The sequence below is a fragment of the Dermacentor andersoni genome, chromosome 4, assembly GCF_023375885.2.
Source record: "Dermacentor andersoni chromosome 4, qqDerAnde1_hic_scaffold, whole genome shotgun sequence".
Lineage (NCBI taxonomy): Eukaryota > Metazoa > Arthropoda > Arachnida > Ixodida > Ixodidae > Dermacentor > Dermacentor andersoni.
Window position 1 is genome coordinate 75,078,715 of NC_092817.1, and position 22,053 is coordinate 75,100,767.

Here is a 22,053-nt window from a genome sequence, read left to right on the forward strand (position 1 = left end):
GAAGTACTATACATATTGTTACAGTCATGCGAGTTCGTGTGCTTTGCTCAGGGAAAAGGTGTGCATTAACATTACTCAAATATACATACAAATATTCCAAATTTGTGGTAATATATTTATTTTGGGTTTGTGTTCCACCAGCATTGTCTCACCATTAATACAGCAATGAATCAGAAAGGTGAATCAAGTGATTACAGGGAGGAAAGAGAATAAGCTGGCTCTCTTTTTGGCTCCAAAGACATGTGTTTAGTAATCATGTTACAAGATCATTTAGGAGGCCTTTGTTCTGACAGTCCATTTCACTGACAGGTCCTTTCAGCATGACAGCACAGAAATATATTCGCTGGTCATTGTACAAATATACATGGTTCACAAATCAACAGAGAGGTGCAAGACACTATCGAAATCTCCAAAGCCTTCGATTTGTGAATGCATGCACCCTCGTACATACTCCTGCACCCCGCGTAAACAAGGTGTTGGAAGTAATATATACATTTAAGCCCACTTATAAAAATATTCAAGTGCCATAAAGGTTCTGTTGTTATAACCAATGATTGTTATAACCGGGCTACATGAAAAAAAGCAATATAGGGGGATGGCAGAGCTGTTATGAGAAAACCATGATGGTGGGGAAGCCAATGCTCTTCCCCACCACCTTTCTCCATTTGGCTGCTGATTGTGTTGACTAGTTTAACTGTTTAGCTATGCTTCCTGCACACTCTGATCGCATGAACAAGCCGTGGCTATCAGCATTGAAGAATCGCACTGCTAAGAACTGCAAAGAGGGATCATGGGCAGCAAGTGACATGGTGGTGCAGCTTGCTGTTTTTGCTACCCTTAAACGCATCTCCTTTGTGTGCATGCGTCTTGGACGACAATATCCGGAAGAACAGTCCTGTTTTATCACCATTATATGCAGTAATCCCTCGTTCTAACGAAGTCAGTGGGATGGCAAAATATTTGTTGTAAGCAGTAATTTGATACAAGCAACCACTTGAGAAAAGCTAAGCCAGTTGAGCTTTAATTATGCCACAATTGCAAGGAAGTCAAAATACAATGTATTCAGGGAAGCAAAAGTTTATTCAGGTGCAAAAAAGACAGTGAGCTTTGGCTGTTTCCAGTTCTTACTGGGGGGGAGCAACCTGTGCTCTAATTTGACCAAGCATGGCATGAGGCTGTGGTTGCCACCCATGCATTCCAGCTTATTTTGCAGCAGCCTTAGGTACTCCCATGTCTGCACCATAGTTGGCACTTCACGTGGCTCTTCGTCCACCAGCTTTTTGTCCTCGTTGGGGCCACCAACAGTGTCAATTAGTATTTCTGCATCCATCAGTGGGGCAATCACGGGAGAAGCAGCGTCAGCCAATGCGAATGTCTCGGAAGTCGCCTTCTACCTCTTGGCCAGCAATTTTATGAACAGCCTCGTATAGAACGCTGCAAGTCTGGTCATCGACAGGCTGGTCATCGTCAGGGTCGCTGATAACAGCGTGGAAAAAGCCAGCATACGCAAAGCACCTGGTGACCTGCGAAGCTGTGAGTTCTTTCCATGAAAAGTTCAGCAAATGGATCACACCAAGCAAATCAGTGTTGTACCTCTTGCTGGCGTCATACGCTGTGAGCATGTGCTGCAAAAGGGCATTGCAGTACAGCTTCCGGGTGGTCTCAATGATGCCCTGATCCATTGGTTGCAGTACCGTGGTTGTGTTTGCAGGCAAAAATTCCCCAGAGATCGCCTTGAGGTTGTCAATCTTCCCGTGGCTTGGACGATTGTCAACTATGAAAAGCACTTGCTCATGCTTTGCATCGAACTGTCTATCCAGAAGGCACACGTAGTCTTTAAAGATTGCAGCTGTCATCCATGTCCGCTTGTTACTTCTGTAGATGCATTCCTTGGGAATAGTTGCATTTCAGAAGCACCGCGGCTTCTCCGTCTTCCCCGTTATCAACAAGGGAAGCTTGTCCTTGCCTGTTGCATTGGCACCAAACAGCACCGTGACATGCTCCCTGCTCTGTTTTCCTCTGGATGAGGATCCGCCAGCGGTAGTGAAGGTGTGATTCAGTAGCATCCGGTAGAAAAATGCAGGCTCGTTTAGGTTGTAGATGTCTTTGTCTTCATAGTTTTCAAGTTGAGCTTGGAGCCGATGCTGGCGCCATACATCTATATTGTCACAGTTCACGGCTGCGCTTTCGCCTACGATCGACCTTGAGGTCACCCCGTGTCGTTTCTTGAACCGCTCAAGCCAGCCATTGCTGCACTTGAAATCTTTATGGCCCATTTGGAGGGCGAGAGCTTCGACTTTTGCAGTAAGTGCAGGTCCATGTACGGGGAGATTTGCACTCTTGATGTTCTTCGGCCACTGTAGAAGTGCACCTTCCACTTCGGGGTATTTTGAATCGTGATTCCTCTTTCTCTTAGCTGAGAAGCTCTCTTCAAAGCCATCCAGCACAGCTTCCTTCTTTTCCAATACAGTTGATAAAGTAGACAGCAGTATGCCGAATTCCTTGGTGATGTCAGTTTTCTGCTGGCCACCTTTTCCCACTTCTTTTATCAGCTGAACTTTTTGCTCCAAAGTCGGACACTTTTGCCCGGAGGCTGACGGAGCCATTTATCACTGCAGACTACAAAAGCACACGCGAGGCACGCTTAACGAAGCACTCCCACTAACACACAATCACATGGCCTGCAGCACTGATCCAAACGCATGTGCCATCGACGCCAAAGTGACTGAATGTGGCGGGCGACGCAGAAGGCAAAAGCTTCAAAATGTCATCAGGACATCTCGCTTTCCTCGTCAGTACACGCTGGTGATGGCAACTGTTGCAATGGCGGGCTTGGCATCAGCTTCACATGTAGCACAAGAAAGGTGATCAGAGTTGTGGAGACCAAGAATCAGGAACCGTGGAAGGGCACTAATTGATGGAAGATTGTGCTCGGGAGGCCGGCCAGAAAAGGGCAGCTTTGGACGAGTAGTGACGTCGAAACTGGCAGCGAGGAGGCAAGGAGTTACCATGAAGGCGAGTGAAAGGAGTGACTGGGGTCCAAACAGCTTGCAGACTGGAGAGTAAATGAGGAGGGGAAGTCAGTCGCCGCTTTTATATGGGGGGGGGGGTGCAAAGGTCACGGAAGACTACGAGAGTATCGCACTGAAAAGCGCTGCAAATGCCATAGTTAGAGTCTGAAGTTGTGTTTGTTGGGCTCAAAAAACGATTAGCCACTCATTGTGGGTACACAGCGCGATCGTGAAAACTGAACGGTTTTGCAGTAGGGGCTTTGCATGATCACTGGGCAATTTTTTCCAGTGGTGTGCAGCCGTGAAGTTCGCAAAATGAGAGTTTTTTGGCGCACCGTTGTCGACGACACTCTGATAATTCTACGGTTTGAGTGTTGGTGCCGGCACACCATCGCATCTGTGCCATTTACAAACGTCTTGGAACAATATTCAATGACCCTGCCATGCATTTAGAATGTTTGTCTAAGGTCGGATGGCACGAATTGAGCATGACTGGCTTGAGAAAATCGCTGGGGAAACATCAGCATGTGTTGACACACTATGTTGACAGCCTGACTCCCCGCTGGCCACGCTCATATATTTAGTGTTTTCGGCAAGTTATAGGTCGATTTGCACAGTCAAAAGTGCAACGAAGCTAGGGGTGGTGTTTTATTGCGATGCAGGTCGATTATGGTAAGTGGCAAGCAGATTTCTAGACTGGCATCCCCAAAGTCGTCTTCCTGATTTGTTAACATAGCTCTCGCCTCAAACACAGCACTTATAATCGGAGGAACACTTCTTTTGTGGTTTTTGGCAGAAGTGCTCTCTAGAGCGGTATAACCTTGCTCATCGAGTGCACCTCATGGAATGCTATAATGCAAGTCTGCCCATAGTCTTTTGGCCACTTTTTGCCAACCAAGAGACCGCGGTTTTCTGGCATTGCAAAGCGTCAAGAAAACTTTATTTTCGTGTGGATTCTATCACGGGGGACAGCAGCGATGTGATTGCGACCGAGATTAACGGTTCGGGCGCACTGCGCTATGGAATTGGACATCTTCTGTTTGCTCCACAGTAAACAGCTGGGAGCACTTGGCACTCGCTTGGTACCATTACTAGGCGGTCATTGGTCGTGTGTTTGGTACTTTTGAGGCCTGTGCTGTGCCTGCATGAGACTAATTTGTCAGTGATATTGATTTGACACTGCATTCGCTAAAGGGTCGCCGCCTGCTCGCCACTTTGCTCTAAGCGAATCAAGCTCTTCCTGCACTTCGAGTAATGGGGCTTAAAATACATGCGTTTGGGTCAGGACTGGAATAAATTTCAAATACAGCAATATTTTGAGTGAAGCGATTTCATTATAACAAGGAATTACTGTACATTGGTGTCAGTGTAGTCGAGGAAGCGGGGCAGCGTTTCCTCCACCCACTTCTGCTTTGCCTCCACGTCAAGCAATGCTTCCTTGTCGGTGACGGCTTTGTAAACAACGCCATGCCTCTCTTCGAAGTGCTGTACTTAGCTGCCACCTGGCTGCAAGTCCACATTGTTAATGAGTAAGGCAAACTACATCGCCTTTGTGGTCACTATTTTCCTGGTGATGGGCTAGTTCATGGCATGGTCACAGATAAGCCACTCGTAGAGGGCCTCTCCCACCTCCTTACAGGCACTTGGTCGAACGTGTTTGGGCCCGTTGTCTACCAAGCAGTTTTCTTTGTCAAACTTCTTTGCCGAGCGGATGATTGTTGACAGCCACTTGTGATAGACCATACTTCTTCACTAAGTCATATAACTTTTTAACTGTTCTTGTAGTATGTCTCGTTACTGCACTTTGTTTCCAAATCTATAGCAGTGCACTTTCTTTTTGCCGGCAACGTCATGCATAGGCAATGATCAGCTGGTGGATCAGCCACCACAGCCTTCTTCCGTTGCGGCGACAACTCAAACGAGGTGGAGAAACCACGTGGCCAGGAACAACTTTGACACAACCAACAAAGACGAGCATGAGCGACTTAATCCATTGGCAGAAATGTGCAAAATGAAGGGCCAGTGAGCAATGTGGGAACAGCGCTGCCAGTGCAATTGGTGCGGGCCATCCGTGTTTCGCAGGGCAGCATGGCATAGAGCTATCGGTGCAGCCCATTCGTGTTCAGAGGGGTGGAAAAGCAACACGAGAGAGGTGCGCGAGGCTGGCGACGCCAAGAAAGCTGGAAAACAGGTTCTATTCCATGAGCACACGGCCGCCGTTAGAGCTGCCAGCAAGGGTGCAACGGCTAAAATTTCTCTTTTTCTTTTCAAGGATTTCGCATTCAAGAACCTTGATATTGCATTTTGCCGCCCTTACACATGTCTTCTTTGAGTGCGTCCATCTTGGACAGCAACATCTGGAAGAACAGTCCCGTTTTATCACCATTATATATGTCGGTGTCAATGTACCTAGTTGTTGAGGATGCGAGGAAAAACATGTCATACGATCGCAGTTTGGTGATGTACTGAATGTTGGTGCCAACAGCACTATGTGAAGACCTTTCGGCATGGACATCCAGCAGCCAGACTTCACCGCTATAACCAATAAACCTGCATGGGGGCATTGTAGTAAGCGGGTTATTTCACTACAGAAAACATACAAAAAGTTGACGGCGTAGCAGTTTCTCATTGTTAAAACTGGTATCCATATAAATTGGTTCGAATAAAAATTCTTTGCCTCCCCAAAATAATTTGTCCTATTGAGATAAGAAGAATGTGAAATCCCTGTCATTACAAAACATTGTAGCCAACAGGCTCATTGTTGCTGTAGGGCTTAACCCGCAACGCATGGCAAATGCTGAACGAAAGGAAGACCATGAATTCTTAGTGCAAGATCATTCTGCATCCCCCATAACAAATACTGACCATTTAAATGTAGACCACATGTCTGGGAGAAACTGAAAGTTGAGACGCAGCTCTTAATAGTCAAGGATTTTTTAATAGTCAAGGAAAATTTTTATGGTGCTTACAATATACATTAGAAAGTTTTGGTCAACAGTGGTATTACCGCATGAAGACGCATGTGGCTGTAAGTCATGTTTTTATGTGCCACGATAGAGCAGGTGAAAAGTATAAGATTTCTGCTGATCTACCACTGACACACAAATACAGCAGAGCCATCTATTACTAGAGAGTTTTAGCCATTCCCTACCTTGGCACAGAACTGCATCTGTATGTACTACAATATGGCATGCCACACTAAGCCCAGCATCTGCAACCTGCAGGATTTTAACATAGCCAAACATTATTGAATTGATGTCTTATGCTTAGGTTTATCCACTTTTAGGGAGAACACCTCATTAGTGTTCATCACAATACTAGTCTAACATTTATGGACACAGAATGGCCGATATAATGTATGGTGTATCTGCAGGGGTATCTGCAGGTGAATATGCAGGCATTTGTTTCAAATTTAAGCCACTCTGAGTAGTTACATGTACTGATTATTTGTTCCCCTTAAGAGGAGGCAACCTTGTGACTTGCATAATTGCCATAACCATGAAGTTCTTTCTCCTTTTACTCTTGCAGGCTTGGCAGCTAGGACAAATTCGGACTCTGCTGCACAGCTAGCCATGGATGAACAGCGACTGTCCAGAGAAAGCAGAAACCATAGATTGGGTTTCAAGTCATCTAGCCTAGCCTCTGACAAGTAAGAGCAGCATAAAAGCAGCGGCAAGGGGAGGAAAGACCAATTGAATGCCACACAGCAATAATACAGTAGAACCTCGTTCATACGTTCTGGAAAAAAATGCAAGATAAAACATACTAACAACCAGGACCGGAAGTCACTAAAAAATTTGGCAATCTCCACTGTAGTTGAAATCTACGAAATGCTAAGTGTTACACGAATCGTCACTGCACGAGAGAAACCAATGCACAACGAGCTGGTGGTGGAGGCTTGCATTGTCATTTTTGCTGCTTCAGCAAACTTATGTCTGCGCTTCTCAACTTCAGCCTGGGTCAGCAGCTTCTTCAGGCGGGGCATTTGGGCGGGAAGTTTTGAGGTGGTCCCTTGGTGAGAATCGTTGTGGCACAAGATGAATTCATGCATTGAGCTGGTGGGGCTCGATCAGCCGGAGATAGGCATTGTAATTTTTGTGGCATCGGCAAGCTTATGTCTGCTTCTCAAGTTCAACCTGGGTCAGCAGCTTCTTCAGGCGGGGCATTTGGGCAGGAAGTTTTGAGGTGGTCCCTCGGTGAGAATCGTGGCACAAGATGCGTTCATGCATTGAGCTGGTGGGGCTCGATCAGCCTGAGATGTGCTTTGTCATTTTCTTATTGCGTGTTGCTTTAAGACGGCGATTGGAAACAAGAATGAAATGAAGCTGGTGGGCTATGCTGAAATATCCTGTTGACAAAGGAAAACATTACACTAACTTTGTACTGCCTGCAACAAGGAATGGGGACGCATTTTGGCTGGTTTGGGTTATCACCTTTAAATGCACGCAGTAACATCCAACGTAAGTTCACCACATGCGCTGTGAAACAGATAGGTGTGGATGCTTATCGTAAAAGGGTTGGCAGAGATAGCTGTAAATGTGATTTGGGATGACCTGGGATGAGATGTGCTGGTACAGGAAGAGAAAACTGAGTATGTACCGACATTTTCATGTTACACGGGCAGGTGAGTGCTGCAGCGAATGCTGTCGTGGAAAGTGCCAAGTACTTGCGATAGCAGGTGCCTTGCACCTTTTCTTGTTCACATGGCATCTAGCAACTGGAAATCGTATCGTATGATCGTAGTTTGACGATGTACTGAACGTTGGTGCCAACAGATCATGTTTTCTTGCAACGTGTAATTATTAAAAGAAGCATAACTGTATGGGGTCATCTTTCGTGTTCTTGATCATGAACGTTGGAGCCGAGAAATTATACAAAACAGGATCGTATCAACAAGGGTCTGCTGTATTGTATATGGCAGATGGATGGAGAAATAACGCCAACAAATCTAGATATCTAGTTTGTAAAGTAATGTGATGGAAACCAGGTGTCTCAACTGCAACGAAGAGCTTCTGCAGCATTCTTGTGGCAGCTTACATGCAGTTTTTTATGAAGACTCTTCTCTATTTCTGTAACTGTGCTAAGTATTCCTCTTGTTCTATGGTTATGGTAGCTTAATGCAGTTGAATTTGAGGTGGTTAGAGTAGTTTTGATTAGAGCAGCTGATATTGCGTGGTGCCAAAGCTCTTTTGTGAACATTTGGTCGGTCACGTGACTGGGGTCGTGGTAGGTCATGCAAAAACGTGCGTAGCATTTATGTTGCTTGGTGCACAGTCATTCACTCAGGGCTGTGGAGTCTGTGTCACTCTTTTGAATTTATGCTATGAATAGAAAGTCGTGATGTCAACTACAATAATATGCTCGTGTGAGGACCATCATTAGGCGAATAAAACACCAAAAGTTAAAGAGGTTGCATTGCATCATAGGAGTCCAGTGTATTGGCACTGGTCTCCTGTGAATGTATTGGTAAGCCTCTGGTAGTAAAAACAAACAAAAAACAATGGCAGCGCCCAGCTTTGCGAGGGAAGCATAGTGCAACATTAGCTGTGTTTGTCCACCCTGGGAACACATGAAAAAGCTTGAAGTGAACTGCCAAGGAGCAGCATCATCTAAAACATTGGTTGTAGCAACATCTCATCTGTTCCCCTATCACCTCATAGCCGATAGTGCAGAAAAGTTGGCAAAGTAAAGCGTCTTGGCAATGTAAAGCTCAGGCTCAGGCTGAGGCCATGTTCTAGGTTGATCGGTTGATCATTTTCAGAAATGCTTTCACTTTTGCGTGATGTAACAGTGATTCCAGCTGATCACTGCTTGCAGAAAGTGATCTGTGAAGCCAATTAATCTAGCATGCATCCCTTGATTGGTTCTGATCAATTGGTTATGTGTTACGACATAAAGCTACCAGATTTATTTGTGTAAGGCTCATACCCCCACTTTGTAGCATGGAAATTTGGAAGACAATTTTCACTAAGTGTCACGCGCATACCCACGGGCTGGTTAAATTATGCTAGCAGCAACTAGATGGCACTAGTCGCTGTCCTGCCGATGATAGCATCGCCATCAGACCCCGCCAACTCATGGATCACAATCACGTGGCATGAACCAATTCAGCTTGCTTCAACGGTACTGGCTTTCTTAAGGCATGTTGCCTAGCTTCATCATGCTTTCATGCACACTATGATGGCGTCACTGCAAGAACTGTGCGCATGTATTTTGAACTTGTGGCATGAGGTTTCTTTTGAGACCATCGTCAAGACCTTAAAGGGACACTAAAGTTCACTATGAAGTCAAGTTAAAGCGATAAAGCAATGCGCTAGAACGTCTAAGGCGTCACTATAATTGCGAACAGAGCTTTAGTAACCGAGAAATTGAGTTAAATGCATAACACGATTTGAGACTCCCCAGCAACATTCCGGTGCAAGCCCAATGACGAAGGCACTCCTCATCATAATTTATGTCACTAGTACTCAACTACTCGTATTAAAAAGATAATTTCATTAGATTATAAGACGGAAGAAAATACTATTTGTCTACTTTTATTCGATTCTAAGAAAAAATAACATTTTGACGTTACCCTTGAGTACTATGGGTAATCGAAAGGTTTCGCTTTCGCTCGACTCTGCGCCATGCGCGCTTTGGACTTTCAGTTGTTTCGTTATCACGTCGTGCTGCACTGGTTCTGCTGGCTCGCAAAACTTGCATTTGGAACAAGCAGCGAGAATGCCACGTCCGCGTGATGTCGTGAGATGCGCGAAAGGTCCGCGGAACTTGGCCAAGGGCATTTGCAGTGGCGAATCCAACGTTACTTATCACTGTGTGCCAACAAGTGAACCTCTCCATTCCAAGTGGTTAAGTACCGTACCTCTGCCACAGCGCGTTGGCAAAGAGCCGAAAAATCGCATAGTGTGCTCGCTGCACCTTCGTCCAGAGGATTACGAGTTCAACGCCGACTTACTGAAGTCGTGTGCAGTGCCTTTCAAAGCAAGCCGCCGTCGTAGTAGTACGCAACGACGTCGTCAGTGCGAACCCTCAGCAGCAGGTCATGTTCATCACTGCTTAAATCGCTGAAGTCGAGCCCAGTATCGTGAGCCAATGTGTCATTGTCAGGGTCGTCCATTGCAACGAGCATCGAAGTTGGCGTCATAAAATAAAGAACCAGCTTATCGTCACGCGCTCTCCCTTCTGTTAGCCACCATAGTTCCGCTTTTACGCCGCTGTCGGCTCTGTCTTGGCTCTGTTTCTAGCCGCACGTTTGCGTTTTGCGCAGAAAAGCCGTAGCGCCGTCTGTGGGCACCGTTTTACTCATCAACGGCGAAACGTCGCTGTGAGACCATGACATCACCACTCCTCGGTCGGAGGGTGGGCGATTTGAACTGCGCTAGAGATATGCGGACGCTTCAGTACGCATTCTCTCTTAAAATAAGTCTCTTCTTCGCACGAAACAAGCGTGTCGAGGTTTCTGGGATGGTATTTCAATAGTCCACGTTGACTTAATATTAACCTTTAGTGTCCCTTTAAAAGTGATGGAATCTCATACAGTAACGATCGACATGGAGGACGACCAGCTTTAAAAGAGTGCTGATGAACCGAGCTTACAAGGCACGCCAAGCCAAGTGTTTGGCGAGCCCTATCGCAGGGGCTTGCCAAACGGGTAGCAGAAGCGACGAGGACAGCTGAATAAATGTGTTCAAGTTGGCGGCTTGTGGTGGCGTTTTTCTGCATGCAGTCTGAGCACAGTTTGAGGCTTCGTTGAGTAACCATAAGCCCACCTCGTGTAAGGCTCATACCCTGTAAGGAGTCCTCCAAAATTTTGCAGATCTTGCACAAGTAAATACGGTGTATAGGGAGATCATTTTTAAGTTTAGTGAAATTTTTGCCAATTGCCTGTTGCAGAAAACACAGTTCTAGTGCTTGAACTGCATTGTTCAGAGAGGCAGACATTTACTTGCACGAAAAATCGAAATAGTACATATTCAAATAATGAAGAAAAATTACTAATTAACTTCCTAATTAACTACATCATGGCACATATTGAAATTTACAAATTGTAGCCAGTGAGCTTGTTAGGCGTATCCACTTGAAATAAATTTCCAGGATGACACCAGTTCGGAGATATATGCCATCAAATTTACTGTAAGGATGCAGTGTTGGTACACTTACTCTTTAAAAAAGAAACCCTCTTTTATGCATTGAAGTACAAAAGTAACTGGAACGCCCATGTATTTTGTCCCACGATTCAGGAACTATCTCGAAACTGATGTCATCCTGGAAATTCAGTTCAAGTGGATGAGACTTGCAGACTCACTGGCTACAATTAATAAATTGCAATATGTGCTGTAATATAACTAAATGGTAAAATAATTAGCCAATTTTTGTTAATTCATTGAGTATGTGTTTCTATTTCTCATGCTAGTAATGTCCGCCTCTTCGAATAGACAAGCTTAAGGACAAGAATTATGCTGGTGATTTTTAAAAATTTCGTAAAACTTAAAAATGTTCACTCTATATACAAACAAAGGAAACGAGGACTGCAATTCACCTTGACACCACTTTCTTGCCTTATAAAGCATTGTGTGCAGTAAATGTAGTGATGTGTGTTATTACCTAAACATTGTCTATCACTACAGCATGACTCGATTTTTGTGTTTATATATAAGTACTCTTATGCTGCCCATTGAAGCACCATGCCTAGGCCCTGAAGACCCAAGCCATAGTCTTCAGGACACAGAGCACAAGAGTCTCATTGCTTAAGTATGGAAATGGAAGGGAAACTTGGGAAGAACTGGCGAGCAGCAACAGCACCGCATTCAGCTCAGTTTTCGCAATGAGTTGCAGCCTCCAGAACACGACCTTTATTGGTGTGTTGCGCTTACTGGTCTTGCTGTGATTTGGTTTTATCATGCCTCCTTTCATTAGTGTAGTACTCGTGACCTTGCACAGTGATCACAAATTACCTGCGGCGACTCTAGCACAACATTTGATAGCTTACTCAAAGTGCAAATGCATAGAAAAAGAAGTGATTCAAGCAGCACATACTGTTTCCTTGGACTGGGTCTATTATTCGAGCAGGTGCCAAGCAGTATTGTCATGTGCCAAACTGAGGATCTGGTGAAGGCTGTTTTTGATTCTGGCTATTCTTCTCTTCCAGTCATTCTGCTGCGGATGACAGTGACAGCGAGGGAGCAGCGTACACATTTCGCCTGACAACCAATGGAAGCTACGGGGATCATCAAGAGATGTCAGAGGCAGAGTGTGACAGGGATCAGCACACAAGAGGTTAGTGGCACTGCACAAGTCGGGGAAAGAAGGAAATGAAAGGAACGAATGCTCATAATCATCGTAACTAATGAGCAAGCATGCAAGCTTGAACAAGCACTTATCCCCACCTGTAAGCAACTTGTAACATTATACAGTTAAACCTCGATATAACAATGTCTGTAAAACTGGCAATTCGATTTTTTGTACCAAGATTTCTTTCCATTGAAATTCAACCTTTTGTTCAAATAAATACAGTTGCCGATCAATTTTTGTTTCATGGTAAGGGGCCGCAGAATTTTCCAAATTATCGGTCAATAAAAAAAAAAGCAAATTTGAATGAGAAAACAATTCATTTTAATAAATTTGGGAGTCAATGACGAATGATGCAGTTTGACGCCACATATGTCTACGATATCTTTCCGGTGGTACGAATTAAGCGAAGCCAGCTACGCTTTTGCATGCACTCCGCTCCTGCGGCTGAGAGCATCACCCTCACCGGGACAACGATATCAGAAAAAGCTCCAGTAGCGGGCAGCGAACGCTTCGGCTACCCCGCGCTCCAACGGGTCACTGAAACTCAACATTACACAACATCCAATACTAAACACGCGGTAAGACAGCTTACATGGAGCCACGCCTTCTTGTCTCAGCATGCGCTCTTTGCACACACGGCAGATTACCTCTAAAGCAGGGTACACGGCTGCGTATGCTCTCACCCACGCTTACAGCCATGCGCAGCCATGGACGACAACTTGACACCCACTCCAATCCCCCTCCCTCACGCTAGATCATATTACCGCGAGCTCTCTCCCCTCCTCCTCTTTCCGTTTGCTCGCGTGGGAAGGTGGCACTCATGAAGCCACCATCTTTCTTGCCTCGCCCTTGCATTTTTTATATCTTAAGCACACAGTGTGTGGGGCTCCTTAGGATCTTATCGAACACGATGCGGCTCCACTTCAGCGGTCACTTACGTTACTTACGCGACTGACGTGCGATTTGTGAGGTGCGTTTGCAAGCAGCCACTTCCAATTCAATCGTTTGACCATCTTCGCCTATGTATTGTCTTGGTATTACTTTGCGGCAGCAGTGAAATCTACGAAATCGCATACAAACACTTCGTTATATTGAGGTTCTAAATACATGCTGTTCTATGGACAAGAGGCTATAGAAGTTAAAGACTTCGTTATAGTGTCGAGAATTTCGTTATATTGAAGTTTGTTATATTGAGGTTTAACTGAATTTGTGGGAAAAGAAGCTGCCTGCTTCCTAGAAGGTTGAAGGAGTTTTAAAGGGGCACTGAAGAGATTTGCTCAAGCAGAACTTTGTTTTGGGTGAGTTTGGTTTATGGTTGAATAGTTGGGAAAGCAGCGCTAAGAACACAGGGACCAAGGCGCATAGTAGAGGGCCCGTCATGTGTAATATGTGTCTTTGTCTCTGTGTTTTTTAGTGCTGTTTTCCCAACCATTCGACTAAAGAGAAGCCTTTAATCAGTTTAGGCTGATAAAGTATTCATTCAAAACTTTATGTATGCTAATTTTGTGGTAAGAAGGTTGATTGCTAGAAGGGAAAATGAAGACCGAATTTTCATTTTTTAAACTTTGCCTCGTAAGATTAATTTTGTGTCCTAAGCCCATCTTTGGCAAGTCAGGATGATGTGGATTGGAAAGTACTTTCTCTTGTTTGATGTTTTATGGTGCAGTAAATGTTCCTGAAATGTTGCTGCAAAAGTTCCTAAAAAAGTTGCTGTCTTTAAGCTCCTTGAAAATACAACGTAGTCAGTCTTTACCGATTAAAAAAAGTTATCTAGGCCCAAGTAGGCACCATCAAAATCCATGAGGTCTTGGTGAGCTGGTGCGGGAACATCAAAGCGGCATCAGCACTTGTTTTTATTTCTAACTTTTCTAACTAACTTTTCTAGATTACCAAGCCCCCTTCCACAGTAAGAATGGCATTTTTTGTATTGTGAAAGGTAGGCTCGTGCGTACAGTAAAACCTTGTTAATTCGAAGTCATCAGGACCGCAAGAAATCTTTGAATTAAGCGGGTTTTCGAATTAACCGAACACGCAAAGCCCGGGCAAAAAATTTCACTGCAGGAATGCGCTACTTTTATTCGGCGACCTTTGGATTAAAGTAAACAGAGATGCTGGTTTGCTGCATCCTGTAGTTCAAGGCTCCAAGAGTCATGTTTTCTAGTTGGCCAACTACGTGCAGCATTTGAGAATTTTCACCGTGGCACTCAACAAAACTGCAGATAACGTCCAGCAATCCGATAAGTTCCCCGAAAGTGGGTGCTCGGGAGGGCTCGTTAGTGTCGTCGTCGTCGCTGTCATCGCACATGGTCGCATCAGTGGTAGCTTCACTCTCCAAGTCTGAGTAGCACATTTGTTGATCATTTTCAAAGTTTAGAGAATCCCCACAGGTTGCTACGAAGGTCAAATTATTCTGCTCTTTAAAACGGCTGAACCATTCATTGCTACCCTTGAACTCTTCGTGCGCAAGTTGTAGTCAAGTCGTTGGCCTTCTCCTGCAGTATCGTTCCATTGACGGGAAGGTGGACTGCGCTTGCTTTCTGCAGTCAGCGAAGTAAAGCTGATTCCATATTTTGGTACGTGGGAGCCCGTACTTGCGACCGCTTCGAAGAATATGTCTTGCTGTAGGCCTCCAGTACCTTTGACTTGTTCTTCAATATTGTGGACAACGTTGAGAGGGGCATCTTGTGCCTTTCAGCCAACTTGGTCTTGGAAAACGTCTTCTTACCGGCTTTTTGGATCAAGCAGAACTTCTGCTGCAGCGTTAAAGTCTTATACTTTGGCATCTTCGCTCACTGGCACTTCTGCACAGTTAAGAAAAAAAAGAACACCACGCTAGCTGCAACACCCTTAACCAGACACGTAGACACGTCGCCGCAGGCACGGAGGGAGAATGGGCCAATGGCAGCTAGTGGCAGCGGCACGGAACGCGTGCTGACGCTGCGACTGCGAGAAGCGTGCAGAGTGGGGGACAAGAGCACGTGACAAAAACTGGTATGCCCGCTGCATTGCAGGGAAGCATATCTTCTCCTCTGCAGGCACGCTTTTCGGCGGTGCACGGGGCGTACCATGGACTGATTATTGGGCTAGCAGTACTAAGGGTCAGGCGCTTCGTCTATAAATAATCACGAGTGCTATGTAGTGTCGCCTCGCAGCTCCAAATTGCCATTGTTTCGTCGTGTTTGCGGTGAAATGGGGTTCGGGAATTGCTGCATAGCACCCCAAATCTTCGAATTAACCGGGTTGACCTAGGCTGCCGGTTTGAATTATCCAGTCAAATTTACATTGGAAAATACAGGACCGCAGAAAACCTTCGAATTATCCGGGATTTCCAATTGTCCGAGTTCAAATTAACGAGGTTTTACTGTATATGAATTTTTCATATAGAAGTCGATGTGAATAGTAATTAATGTCGAATAATTTTGAAGCAAATAGTTCGCATAGTTGTGGGATTTGCTTAAAAGCGAGATGTTGACAAATAAAAGAATATTGATTCATTACTGGACAAAAAGGAAGCAGGTTTACTTACTGTTTGTTTAAAATGCGTATATTAAAATGGTCAATTTATTTGTGCTATGTTAACATTTGATGTGCTTCATATTGTAAATCTGTTATCTTCATAAGAACTTCATGTAATTGCGACGTGTTTGCTTCATTTTCCACGTTTGTAAAATTGCAGAAAGAATGTCGCATGCTGCCAATGTAACGGTCTTCAGGGACCCAGTGAAGCTGTCTAGAGCGGCTTTTAGCCCTGAAGACCATCCAGATTTTCTGGATAAATAAATAAATAAAGATTGATTGATTGATTGATTGATTGATTGATTGATTGATTGATTGATTGATTGATTGATTGATTGATTGATTGATTGATTGTGATATAGTGGTTTCATCATAGGGACAGAAAGTAGACAGGATTGCAGGATTGGTGCCATGTGCAGAACAGCGTAGAACTGTTCACTGTCAAGCACTGACTGTTCATTGTAAGACCTAAGGAAACATAGAAAGTACCCTTACCCTGCTTGAAGGGAGTGACATTTCGGTCATACTGGGAACTCATTCAGTGGTTTCAGCAACAAAGAGGAAAGCTGACAAGCTCAGAGCAATGCTTTAAAGGGGCCTTCCAATACTTAATAGTGTAGCACAGAAGCTGGCATAATTTCTATGCAATGCTAGCATGAACATCTGAACCAAACACTAATGCTGTACGTGCAGCTTGGAACCAATATTCTTATTTAGAAAGCAGCCTGCCTTCTCCTTCAATTCATAAAAACCTGCATCACTTTCTTTTTAAATCTTATGCAACAGAAAACGTGGACTACTGTGCTGATTTCTTTTAGTGCCATGACTAAGCAATACCTCTGGCAAAAACAGAAATTTCACTGTTGATGAATGGGGGCGCCATCTGGTAGCTGATAATACCACTGTTCCAATAGCTTCATTTTACTTTTACTGGACCTCTGTGGTGGCCTTCCCACATAAATCGCATGTAGCTTTTGCACATTGCAAATTAAGACTAATCCATCACAAGCTCAAAAACTGACCTCCTGCTAAACTGCTCACCTATTACCCAAACTGACGCCGAAGAAGTTTTAAAAATTCAGAGACTTGCGGTTAAACTTACATAAGAATTATTACTGCCATAGCTTTCGACAAGATCTTAATACAATAATTGGAATCCTCTTTTAGGATCCTTCAGGAAACAAGCTAGAATAAAATGTCTGAAGTGACTTCCTCCTCTAAAAGGCTCCCATTTTTGTTTGTATTGTTTAAATTCCTCAAACCACTCTATATTTTCCTAAACTACTATATCCAATTGGTACTCATTGCCTCAAAAGTGCTGTGCGACACACCGTGGTTGCTTAGTGGCTTTAGCGTTGCGCTACTAAGCTCAAGGTCACGAGATCGAATCACGGCTGTGGTGGCTGAATTTCAATGGGGGCAAAATGCAAAAACGACCATCTACCATGCATTGGGTACATGTTAAAGAACCCCAGGTGGTCAAAATTAATCCGGAGTCCCCCATTACGGCATGCCTCATAATCAGATCATGGTTTTGGCACATAAAACCCGAGAAATTCTTATTAATTACTAAATATTGCTGTGGTGGCTTAGTGGTTATGGTGTTATGCTGTTAAGCATGAGTTTGCAGGATCAAATCTCGGCCGCAGCAGTTCTGTTTCGATTTGGGCAAAATGCAAGAACGCCTGCATACCGTGCATTGGCTGCATGCTAAAAAACCCCAGGTAGTAAAAGTTTTTCCGATGTGCTTCATGATCAGATTATGGTTATAGCACATAACACCGTAGGATTTGAAAAAAAAAATTTACTCATTGCCTAATTACATATTTACAGCACTTAACAATTATTTTCTTCTTGTTTTCAGTTTACTGCCTTACTTTGATATTTTAGACATGGTGCACGTGTCTATTGTGCAACACACAAGCAATTTGCAGCTGTCCACAATTTTTTAATTTGGAACAAACTTGGAAGTTTGTACCGTAAGCCATAAGGCATAGTAATGTAGTCGTACAAACCTGAGAGATTTGTACTACTGCATAATTATGAAATAAGATGTTTGTACAACTACATTACTATGAGATAACCGTCCACAGATGCCTCCAACTTGGTGTTTGGAGGACAAGACTGCAGAGATATGAGTATTGATGCAGAGAAAATGTGCAGGCACTGCGAAGAGATGTGGAGAGGGCAGGGTTCTGGTGGAGAATTGCTGCAAATTTCAGAGTTGCAGTTGGAGGAGAGTGCATGTGAAATTTCCATTAAAAGAAACGTATGTTTTCGTGATGGCATGCAAGCTGCAACAAGCCTAAGTTTCTGAATCCCGAGTTGAGTAGTCAGACAAATGTGTTTCCAAGACTTGTCTGTGTGAGTTTGAGTGATGCACGATATCCAGGAAGAGTTTCTACACAATCTGCGCTCATTCCTCAGCAATGCTTTGTTGTTTTTTTCATCCCGGCAGCCAAACACCTGGAAGCATTGGGTATTCATGTCACTCCAGGCTATGGCATAACCTGAGACCTACTACATTCAGAAGATCTAAAAGAAGTGAGGGAGACGTGTGTGTGAATCGCTTCATCTCTCATGGGTCGTCCTCACAAGACTGCACAGTAACTACACACTGCGCAAACTCTGCTGCAACCAGTGTGTGTTGGTGACAGTTGCGTCTTGCTCATCAGCACTCCTGAAGCACCTAATTTCAAGACTGCCAGGTGTGCTCTCAAGCTCGGGCGCGAGGACCTAAAGTGCTCTAAATGGAAGCCTGCATATCGTGCCTCAGTGTGATGAGACTGTGCTGCATTTTTGTATGTGATTGAGGGAAAGAGAGTCTTTTGTCTTGTCATGGGAAACTACATGTTGCTGCAATCTGCCACTGCTTTCACACTGCCGACTTTGTCCTTGGAGTAATAAGGCTATGCCCCAAAGTCAGTCTGTCATGAGGGATGTCGTAAGAGGGCGGAATGTCCTCTTGATTGCTTTGGACCAGCTGGGGCTCATTAAAGCAGGCACCATCCAGTGATTTTAAACATGGAAAATAATGACCGTATCGAAAAGTCACTTTCATTATAGTACCTAGATTTATTGAAGCAACATGGCTAGAAAGCATTATTGGCTTTGCAATTAAAGAAAATATTCTGGTTTTTACTGAAATTTTCACTAAAGCACTAACTCACAACCTGTCAATGTTTCATATTGAGGTGCCAGGTTTCTCTGTCATGTTCTTGTGATCTTTGAACATATTAAGCTTTGCAGGCTTTTTTTTTATTTTTTTACTTTCGAAGCTTGCCTTTAGGTTTCACACATCTCTTTTTCCACTTGTCCACCTTCTACATCATGAAAGCACTAACACATATACTTTCGGGTAAAAAAAACAATACTGATATCATAGGAAAGCTATTATAATAGTATAAACTATTTAGTGCATTCTGAGGCTTGCGTTATTCTTTCTATAGTTTTGAAGTACCGGGCCATCATTCAACAAAAAAAAGGGAAGCCTAAAATTTAATTTCAGTACTCCTGTCCCGGCTTTTGCAACAAATTATTATTTTATCTTTCCACTGTGTCACTGCACAAGCTTCTCACTATAGCATACTGCACATTGGTGACGTCTGGCTGGTTAAAATTCAACAAATGGAAAAAATTGAGTTCAGCATTCTTGTGGGAGAGCCCAACACTTAGCATTCCCTTTTGAAAAGCCTGGATAACTGTTTTTCTTAATTGTTGTAGTTGAACAACATTCATTCATTCATTTTTTTATGCCGAGTCCGGGCCTTAACCATGAGTGCATAGACATATTCCTTGTTAAGACAAGAAAAAAGAGAAGAAACACTGTATGAGAGCAAACCAAAGTTCACTTTCAGTACACAATAAGTGAAAAATAACTAATGAATGTACCAACGCAGCATTGCACTAACAAAGCAATGCATACGAGTGATTACCAGAGGTTTGAAAGTGTTCAGCGGCACTCTAAAGGCAATGGATTAATGGTATGGACGGTTCTGGTAAAAAAAGCTAGTTTTCTAACATGTCTGAGTGATTAGTTAAGTCTGCAACCTTTTCGGAGTGAACTAAGCACATGGAATACAGTATTTAACAGGGCCATGTCCTTGGCATCTTTTGGCATGTAGCACAATGTCAACAATTAAATAAAACATTGACTTAGAAGGGTCTATGCAGACTGTGGTATATACTGGTGCTTTAAGGAAGTTTAGTCCAGAACATGCAAGATAAGATTTTGGAAGGTGTTAACAACTGTTAACTTACATAAAAAATTAACTGTTGTCATCTTGTTCAACATAGGCCTCTGCTATGTAGCAGGCACCATAGCCAACACAATTTCAACTTGCATTGAAAAAAGCCTTTTGGGATAATTTTCACGCCTGTGTTTGTAGTCTCCCTTACAATGTGCTACACAAGTTATGTACAAAATTATGAGAAACTGTAAGTATAATCTGTGCACTGTAAAGACAGTGCCTGAAAAGGATGGAGGAAGATAAGTCTTTTTTTGGCATACACAGTGCAGCTCACCAATGCCAATTGTCCAATGACTCCAGACAAAAATGATTCCCTTCTCTCAAATTCTTGAAATTAATGGTTTTGCAGTCTTACAGTTGCACATTCTTCACATGCTTGCTGATATTTGCAAGTAGTTTATTATGTGCATGCAACAAGAATGTGAGGCACAAATCAACAAGTGGGTCGACAGCATGTGAAAGCTATATAGTGGATGCATGTTTGATATTTTCGTAAAGGAAAAGGTTGCTCGATCTTTTGTAAATATGTACAGAAGTCATGTTATATTTCGTCAAGCAGACCATGTTTTTATATACAGTGTACAGAAAAGAGGATGTTGGCAGCTAGGATGTTAACATTTGTTTTGCATCAAAGATGCCAAATATACTGTTTGCTGTTGTGAAGCATAATAGTAGGCATTTCTTTAAAGTTAAATCTTTATTTGTTATTGTGCTAGTCATTGTGACAGTTGACCTTACATGCACTTATCAGATAAGACTTGTTGAATGAATATACATCTTTTTTTTTTTTAAATTGTGATGGAACTTCATGTTACTGGAGTGCTTCGTGTTATGGTGTCTTTTCAGGGCCGGAATAATGTCTGCATTGCCTAAATAAACCCCTGCATTGAGAATTTACATTGGCTTACATTGCAAGATTTTTTAACACTGCGAGTTTTCTTACAATGTCATAGCAGTGTAAGGAAAGGCTGGATCTCACTCTGGTTTTTGTTCATCCCACACTGCTTGGCTTGCATCATTAGCCCAAGATTTATCATGTGCTCCGCAAACTAAGCTGATTGCAGTTGCAACTGCCCACTCAAGGAAGTACTTCAGTATGTCCTTGTTCAACAAGGTAACGTCAGCAACAGGACCCTGTCATCTGAAACGTGCTGGCAACTATCAAGGCGATCAAGCAATTAGCGGCCATGTAGGAGCTGACCATCATATGGATAAAGCCTTGTTCATGTACTGCTTCAATTATCTGTGTGAAAATATTCTGTCCTTTGCGCAATGCGTCTGATGCTGTTGTTAGGCTAGTGCAATCAATCGCACTATATATAGCAGAGCAGGTGAAGTTTTGGACAATTAGTGGCATATAGATGACTGATGACCTTAGTGTGCTGTAACTGGGACTAGCATTGGTCACCTAAAAGAAGAAGAATTGACATTTTCTCCAGATCTGAGTTGTTTGGGAGCAGGCTCCATAGTAATGTTGGGCAAAACACCGTATTGTCTCTGACGCAAGAGGACAACGTACATAAAAGAGATCACCATGTATAATTGTGCATTATGTTACCTATAGGCATTTTGGCCTTGATGCTCAGAAGTGTTTGAAGATGTATGTGGTGGCTGTCACACCCAACACTGGAGAGAGAATCATCATGGTCAGCCTATTGTTATGTCCACTGCAGCACAAAGGCCTCTGCCAGCAATCTCCAATTACCCCTGTCTTGCGCTAGCTGGTTCCAACTTGCATCTGCAAATTTCCTAATTTCATCACCCCACCTAATTTTCATCCATCCTCGACTGCGCTTCCCTTCCCTTGGCACCCATTCTGTAACTCTAATGGTACACTGGTTATTTGCCTTACGCTTTACATGGCCTGCCCAGCTCCATATTTTATTGTGATAGCAATTATATGGACACTCCAAGCACATTTCTGCCGTCGCCGTCACTGTGAGGTTTCGTATAAGTGAAAGCGTGTGAGGGTGAGCTGGCGAACG

At 43.6% G+C, this 22,053-nt stretch overlaps 1 protein-coding gene across 1 annotated transcript in view; it reads left to right on the top strand.

Moving 5' to 3' along the window:
- Positions 1 to 20,965, top strand: part of LOC126536325 (cell adhesion molecule Dscam1-like) — a 400,621-nt gene extending 379,656 nt beyond the window's left edge. The window contains exons 26-28 of the mRNA XM_050183244.3: positions 6,540 to 6,660; positions 12,160 to 12,287; positions 18,277 to 20,965. Coding sequence (XP_050039201.1) covers positions 6,540 to 6,660; positions 12,160 to 12,287; positions 18,277 to 18,332 — 305 coding nt within the window. The 3' untranslated portion in view covers positions 18,333 to 20,965. The remainder of the gene's footprint in view (positions 1 to 6,539; positions 6,661 to 12,159; positions 12,288 to 18,276) is intronic.
- The last annotated feature ends 1,088 nt before the right edge of the window (positions 20,966 to 22,053 follow it).